Source organism: Hibiscus syriacus, unplaced genomic scaffold, assembly GCF_006381635.1.
Source record: "Hibiscus syriacus cultivar Baekdansim isolate YM2019G1 unplaced genomic scaffold, ASM638163v2 tig00111239_pilon, whole genome shotgun sequence".
Taxonomy (NCBI): domain Eukaryota; kingdom Viridiplantae; phylum Streptophyta; class Magnoliopsida; order Malvales; family Malvaceae; genus Hibiscus; species Hibiscus syriacus.
The window spans coordinates 344674-353489 of NW_024063031.1; the positions used below are offsets into that span (position 1 = coordinate 344674).

The following is an 8816-nucleotide window of genomic DNA, read 5'->3' on the forward strand; positions in this document are numbered from 1 at the left end:
AGTCGACACATAATTTAAACACCGCCTGAGAGATTCGAACTCTCACGTGAAAACACCAAGAATTTGGTAGGCACACGCCTTAACCAATCGGCCAAAGTCGGACGATGATATTCTCTTCCACCTGTTTAAAAGTCATCATGACTCAACCCTGAGTCACTGAGTAGAACAGTTCGTGTGTTAAACCAAATTTTATATCCCAACAAACAAAATTAATGGGCCTAACTGAAACCCACTATTATAATTAATATTACTGTAATTATATTTTTTTAAATTTTTTTATTAATTTATTAAATTTTTAAATGTAAATAACTTTAATATATTTTCTAACACTTGCATTATATTATTATGTATGCGACTTTTATATGAAATAATCAACATAATGTATAAAACTATCAACGGTATCGGTTCAATAGATAAGTAGTTTGATATCACTTAAACAGATTTAAGACCATGTGTATGCAGAATTCGCTGGGAGACTCATCAATCAAAATCATGTATACAACACGGGTCGGCATGAATTAGTCAGAACAAAGCCTTAAACAATCAGGAGAGCAACCAAAAAAATATATAATGTATAAAGCTAAAACAAATTAACATATTATATCACTGTTGTTATTCATTGATGTCTCGGGTTCGAATATTATGCATGTCAGAAATGCAAGTGTTGAATATTAAATGGTTGAAAGTTATCTTTGAACATATACTACATTATACTTACCCTAGATTAATAAAAAATTGTGTCAAACACGAATGTCAAATTTAAAAAAAATAATATATATATATATATTCGTGTGTATATATATTTGTGTATATATATATTTGAAAACTCCATCAGTTAAATACATCAAATTAAAGTCTAATGATGCGTGGAAGATGCCTCCTTGAATAGGGCCTAAGAGCTAGCAGAAGTTTCTTCCTTGGTCCCTGGAAAACCAACCAAATACTTCATCAAAACAAACAATTTCTACTTCTAGAATCCATGATTGCAATGAAAATGATTTGTTTAACAGTTCATACGATGGGATTTTATCGAAAAGGTCCTCTAATAACAGCATATTTACGACTCGTTGCTCCCCGAAAAATTTCAAAACTTTTACAGCTGTATATCCTGTCTAATCTAATATCAGACAGTACCATCCAAGGCCTTAAGATTGTATTCAAAGTTTATATATATGTTAATGTATCTGACTGTTTCTAGTTTATCCAGCGTCCGACAAGCAGCGCCAGCAGTTAAATGTCATCGTTTACTTATATATTCCGATAAGTAATGCACTGATGTAGGAAACTTGATGAATAAATTGAAACTAAGCACATAATGGGGAAGAAGTTACGAGAAGATCGATGATGGTTGGTATGGTGTTATAGACTGAGCAAGAATGAAAGTATGCATCGACGATACCATTGGAATGCCGAGCTCTTTGAGGTCCCTGTCTCCCATTTGCCTTAATGCAGTCATATCCACCTGCAACCGCACGCATCAAGCATCAAATAAGTATACGTTAAAAGAAAACAGATGCAATGATCCGAAAATGCGGAAGAAACCAGAACTTAACATGCTCGGAGATAAGTACACATAGCAGACACAAGATGCAACTTGATTTCTGCCTACTTTCGGAGGCATCATTCATTTGAGACAGTCAGTAAAACCGAGTCACTTACTTCTTCAGCCATAAAATGAACGGCGTATTTCCCCAAACCAAGTGTGTTCAACAAGGTAGAAACAGTGAAAGGTTCTTCATCCTGTGAAATTCCAATAAACTAGATCAAAGCGATGACACTTTGCCTATTCATTTTTATTAAAGTAACCGTGTTTGACACCTATATTTGACACTCACATCCGAGTCCGGTCTTGGCAATATTTACAAGGGAAATTTAGGCTAAGAAAATGCATCCACTATCTGAAGAAAATGAAGCTATTGCAAGCAAGAAAACATACAAAATGTGGCTTTATCTGCAGGATGCTGCTCATTGGTGCTACATACGTGACTGGCCGGGAAATTATAGCTTTCTCTATATCAGGCACCGGACCGGACTCCATTGAAGGGTCTAAAACTATAGTGCTCGAAGCTGGATCGTTCCTTGCAAGTGCAGTTGGTATTGTTTGAGGTATCACCTCTGGGCTCTGGATTCTTCTGCAGTTTGTATAGAGTATACATGCAAGCCACCTGCAATGCTATTGCGAGTGATTCCAGTCCGATTGCAGATTTTGTTCGGTCCTATTCCGTGTTTGCGCATCAGTTTAAACCGCAGGTCTTTTCCAGGCGCGATCCGAGAAACTTCAGTCATATCACAACACCATAATCCATCAACAACCAAAGAAAAAACTTGCATATATAAATAACCTAATTGAATATAGCAATAGCAATTAGCTACATCCTTGTCCTCTAATGCCGTTTGATCTCCGTTCGGCACCATCAGTTCGATGCCTGTGGAAATAACACCAAAAACAACTGTCATAAAACTAAATATTCAAATTGAATCTTCATTAAGCTTCTGAAACTAAACGATACAAGCATATGATGAAACTAACCATACCCAAAATGCGATCTTGATGCAAACTAAAGTCAGTTGCAAAGATCAATTGTTGTTTACAAAGCAAACAAATACACCTAAAACTTCAAACAATAACTAGAAACCAGACAAGAACAAACCTTTTGTTACCAACATTTCTCCAGGGTTTGTCATGTAAGAATCTTTTGTTCCATTTCATTCTTCCATGGCCAGCAATGGCATCATCTCCCTTCTTCACCACCTAACAAGAGTAAATTATGTTCTTTTTTCTTACTTGGTTCACATTTCCATTGGATCATACCAAAACAAAAGTGACCTAAGAATAAACCGAGAAGTGCTGGGTGCGATTACACTCTATAGATTTCAATTACTTATATAGTTTAAATATTATCTTTATATTTTCTAATAATAATTTAATTTCGTATGCACTCGTAAATATCTAATATAAAATCCTAACTTCACACCAGCTTACGACTAACATATAATTATGCGTTCGAACATGAAATGACCCATATGTCCCAAAAGTACAGGTTTTAACAAAAAAAACCAGAAGGAAAACATTAAGAATTGAAGAACCCTAAACCTCAAATGCTAAACAAAACATAAATTTGAGATTGAATGAGGTGATGGGTACCTTGTTTGAGCCTGCCCGGGTGAATGTAACCCTAAGTTTTGCCATATCTAAATGTGAACTGAGAAATCAATAATGAAAATATGGGATTATATAATCAAAGTTTCTTACTTTATTTACTATGGGACGTTAAAACAGGTCAATAAAGAAGGGTCATTGATGGTGAAATCTGGGTTTGAGGGAAACTGTAAGGAAAGAATATGGCAAGCAAGGAGAAGAATGAAGGCCAAAATAAAGGAAGAAAATGGGATCTACACTCTTTATGGGTCAAGTCAATGCCCCATGATTTTTCCTTTCCTAATACTTTGTTTGGTTGCCGAGAAAATTATAGCATGCTAAATTTCAACACTGTTAGTTATTACCGAATTATGTAGACTAATTGGTTAATTTGGATGTTCATGAGATTGATTTTGAAAAAATAAAAATTAGACACGATGATGAGATTAATTATAAAAGAATAAACTACACAATTGGTCATTAACGTTTGCGTTAATTTTTATTTTCTCTACTGAAGTTTCAAAAATAAAAAATTAATTACTAATATTATCTATTTATAATAAATTAGTCCCTCAACCGTTCACACTATAACTCCAATAACGGAATTCTGATGTGAGATGTTAATCTAACTTTTTTGACCACGTGACACCACTTTGACATGCCCTCACCTCCTCCTCCTCTTCTTCTTCAACTCACCATTTCTTCAAGCTCATCCTTCCCAAATTCATAAACTTGCCATATTTTCTGTTCATGGACACCGAAACGTCATCTCTCTCCCAACCGTGACCGGAAGAGAGATTTATTTGAAGTGGGTGGTATGGATGAAAAGGATGTTTCGAAATTTGGGTGGATAAATTGATCAAACAAGTTTTATGGACGAAGAGCTCTTTTAAATGACAACTAAACAATCATAGGAGATTCCTGACCGAAGCTTCTTACACCAAAATCAACTATAGTGATTTTTGTCGACTTTACTATAGTTGAACGGTGTCAATGGATTGGATGGTTATGACAGAAATGACAGATTTTTTTACAGCTTTGATCAATTATAGTAGTTGAAGAAGCACAAATGAGATCGAGGTTGAAGTTATAATCTCGACAATGGTAGTAATAGTCTCGACTAAGTTCGAAAATGAAGGATATGCAAAAATTAGTGTTCATCTCTATATATTTAGCTGACCCTATTCCCATATGTAATGCCAACGCTAGGTCGAGAGCAACTTCCGTAGAAAACCTCCGGCAATTATGAATTGTCCACCGTAGGAATCGATCCCACGACCACAAGGTTAATAGCCGTGAGCTCTAGAATATGCTGATAAGTTTTATCCATGATTTTTGTAGGGTAGGTGTGGTTACTCCAAGGTGTCGCAACCGTCTTTCGGGTTGGGCCCCGGAATTGGGCTTCGACTTAGGAAAATGGATTGGAGTCGCCACCAATCATTTATTTAAAAATAAATGGGTTGATCGGATACCCTATTTCTTACCTGATCTGCGTCTTACCAGAAATATGTCGGGCTCGGGAGTCGGTTACGGTCAAAGAAGGATTAGCACCCTTGAACCGTCCTTTCGGTACCAATTAATTTGTCGGTTGTCTTAATTGCGAAAATTAAAAATTACAAATTAAAAACCCGATTCCAATTACTTATCTTTGATTGGTTGAAATTCTTCTAAAAATGTCGAAAATATTTGATAAGAAGTATTAAATAAATATTAAAAAAATAAAAGGGAAAAAATAAAATAACATAAAAAATAAAATAAATAAAAGTAATAAAATAAAATAAAAACATAATGATTGAAGGACCATATGGAGAATTTACCCAAATCCTTGGTCACATGGGGTTTTGTTTTATTTCACGTGTACAGGAGCCTTTGCATTTGCAATTCAATTTAAAACATTCCCTTGTTAGTGCTCTTTTTCTGTTCAATGACATGCTTGGCAACCATTAGTCAAAAGCTTCTTTCTCAAGTCTCTATCATCATTACTAGCTCTGGATCAATCACCATTATACGCCACATGGATAAATAACATGTTTAATCTGCAAACATTTATTCTACAGAGCAAGAGCAACATCTTCCTCATATATTGCCATCATGCTATATATATGAACACAGGCACACATCCATTTTTCCTTGAGGCAAAGGCGCAGGGAATACTTAACATCATAAAATAAATCAGGTTCGTTCTCTTGCTCAACTGTTTCTAGAGAATTCCAACAACCGAGGTCATAAAATCCAGATCAGCATCCATGCAAAACAAAATTAGAAATGTTACCAGTGTGGTCTGGATCCCACATCAAAGCTGACTTTATCGACGAGTGAGTAGTAGGGATCGAGGCATGTTGGGGCTAAGAAAGGAGAATGAGATTTTGAGGCTTCTGTGTCTCGTTTAGACTTCTTGGGCAGTCGTTGAAGCTGGTCGAAGGGGAACTTTGTCGTCGAGTTATGACCGAGCAGTGTTGAGGGTGTTTGATGAGAGCGGTGCCATTGTTCTCTTCCGATACGCGGATCGAGCTAACTCCATCGGGAAATATGTTGATCATACGACGGTTTGATCGGCCCCCTTCCAGTTTTCTTCCTCTAAAACCGCGTCCTTATCTTTCAATCGGTGCTTTGATCTTCGCTCTCGCTTCCACCGCTTTCATCGACCCCGACCATTTCAGATATTAAAAGCTAAGAGCCTTTTACAATCAAAGAGAGAAAGAAGTTAATATTCACGTCCCCCCTTTTTCCTCTCGATGTTTGGAGATTTTAAACAAATAAAAAGGCTACGAGAAGAAGAATTCTCGGGATCGTGGTCTTCAACTGCAAGTAACGTTCTCCTACAAACTAGGAGCCAACTCCTTTTTTTCCAAGCATTCAGAGACTCATTAACCTGTAACCATTCATCGTGGGTCCCTCATGCATGGCACCATTTTGGGACGTGTCCTTGCATGACAGGAAAGAAATCCCGTTGCGCAAAGGGAACGTGGCTTCTTGAGTTATCCATTAAAAGTTATTGAGTTTTCGCCTAGGTGGGTGATCTTCAGCCTTGAGTTCCCCCGGACTTGATGACTCAATCCTGATCGGTTATTGTACTATCCACGCACAACCTCGGGTTGCCACACATTCAAATATACCGAGGCCTGTAAAATAATTATAATATATAAATTAATAAAATAATAATAATAATATACTTATATATAAAAATATTTTCAAAAACATATAATATATAAATTTCTAAAATGTTTTTTAAAAACTATATATTATACGTATTTTCAAAATGTTTTTAAGAAACTATATAATAAAAAAATATGGACGAAAATGAGTGTCTACAGCTGCCCCTCTTTGTCCTTTTTCGTGGAACGAAAAATAGGACAAAGATAAAAAGACACAAATTTTCGTTCGGTGGAGTTGAAGAATAACTCCCTGTCAAATTGAGTTGCGGATGGCTCCTCTGTCACGAAGTCGAGTCCATCTCGAAATGACATGAAGCCGTAGTCCGAAATTTGAATCGGAATGTGGCTTTTCGTTGTAGTTCGCCTCGGTCTTTTCCTCTGTTTAAAGACCTTGGTTTGAAAATTCGACTGGAAAAATATTTATTTGACTCCACCATGTGGTTGATAGGCCCTCGAGCTGAATGAAACCGAACTCGAAAGATCTTCGCTGACAGATACCTTTTCTCGATCTAAGCTATGCTACCGGAAAAACGGCTTATTGTAACACCCCCAACCCATACCCGACCCGGATATGAGTCAGAGATACTACATTGACTTTAAAACACAACTCTTAATAAATAATAGTAAAATATTTGTACTTGTATTAAGAAAATACCATAATATACATACTGTAATATAAGTTTACCAAAATATTCAGAGCATACACAACTTAACCCTTTAATTACATGCCAACTGCTATTTACATCACAAAATGACCTACTGATTAAGTTGCTTCTGATCTGATGGTTGCAGGAGTAATACTGTCAAGCTGCTTCACCTGTCTCGTCTAATTCCTCGGATCCTACGTGTGAAACACTCACACGCTAAGTCATCGACTTAGTGAGGCAATAATAATAACAAGGCAATGTAATGTAATGAAAATGTCAGGATCATATGAGATGAGATGCAAACATGTACTTAATCAATGTAGTATACTTCATCAATATCCATACCTGTAAGCATATGACTGTAATATTCATGAATCTGTATTAATAAGTTTATTGGCCCATGATAGCATATTGAGAACCTAAGGTATTTGAGTAATGTGAGGTTGTGCACTATGCTGTCACCACAGCTCGTATAAATGCACCGAAGTGCCCCGTAGAATTGCACCGAAGTGCCCGTAGAATTGCACCGAAGTGCCCGTAGAATTGCACCGTAGTGCCATATAATGATGTCCATAAGGACCACATAGAATTCCTTAAGAATCATATACATATACTATGGATCAAGTATGTGTCTTTCAAGACTTCACACAGGTTCCAAAGGATATACATATGTCCTAAAGAACCGAGTATACCCTCTACCCTTGGCATGCCAACTATACCTATAGTTCTCATCTACATAACATGGGCTTATACATTTCCCGTAGTTCATATCGCGTAGACATAGTATTTCCATACCTTTAACACATAGGCATATCATTTACATACCTTTATCACCTAGTTCATATAACTTTTTCTGCATATTCATGTCATGTAATACATATAATGAATTCATGTCATGTAATACATTTAATACAAATTCATGTCATGTATCATAATATGGAATGTAATCATATGTCAAAATATGGAATCTGGACTTATCACAAGTCTAGAACTGAATATACTACTATATTCATGTTATGCATATGCACTCACCTATACTTCTTTGCCTTTTCTTCGATCGATTCTACTTGTAGATTGTTCCCGAACTCGAGTAGGCTCGGTATCTACATAAACATAATTTTCAAGATGATCATCAGATGTCTATGTCTTGAAATTAAGCTTTAATAGCTTACTAATTTAAAGAATTTATAGCTTAGTCTTGCTTTCTTTTCTTTCTTTCTTTTTTTTTCTCATGGGGGAATCGGTTCCCCCCTGGGGGTATCGATTCCCCTCTAGCATTCTGGAAATCATATTCGTTGAAGGGGTATCGGTTCCCCTTGAATGGGTACCGATTCCCCTAGCCCGAAAATCCTAATTTGAGCTCGGAAATCATCCTATTTCAGCTCAAACATACATATTCCACTCTCTTTACTACTCTTAGCTTTCATACACTTACTTTAACTAATTATTATCCATTAAATACCTCTAAAACTTAGAAATCTAATTCTCCATGTAGAATTTAAGAATCCAACCCAAATTCCAATATGTTCTAATTTGAATTCTAACACCTCATACTTCTTAGTTAGCTTCTTGACAAGTCAAAATCTTATTCAAACTTCAAAAACTCATTCCTATCAAAATTTCATCTAAAAATTCATTTTCCAAATCATTCTCTAAAACACTTATCTTGTTGTTTTAATGTCATATAAGCTTTCCTTTAGCTTATATAACATCCAAGCTTTCATTTCCAATCTTAAAAATCAAAGAAGCTACCAAGGTTCAGATTCTTACCTTTACTTGCAAGCTCCACGTTGAGAGAAGGAAGAGAAGAAAATAAGGAAGAAGGAAGAAGAAATGGGAGGGTTCTGGAACCTAATGTCACACGTGGGTCTCATA

The 8816-nt window shown here is 36.1% G+C and overlaps 1 protein-coding gene across 1 annotated transcript; it reads right to left on the reverse strand.

The window, feature by feature from the left end:
* Window positions 1-808: 808 nt before the first annotated feature.
* LOC120157303 lies at window positions 809-2667 on the reverse strand. Its single transcript, XM_039168475.1, has 6 exons — window positions 2652-2667; window positions 2246-2426; window positions 1937-2165; window positions 1660-1740; window positions 1400-1462; window positions 809-924 (listed from the first exon to the last, which is right to left on the reverse strand). Exons 1-6 carry the CDS (start codon window positions 2665-2667, stop codon window positions 850-852), a joined length of 645 nt encoding a protein of 214 aa, XP_039024406.1. The 3' UTR covers window positions 809-849.
* Between the last annotated feature and the right edge of the window lie 6149 nt (window positions 2668-8816).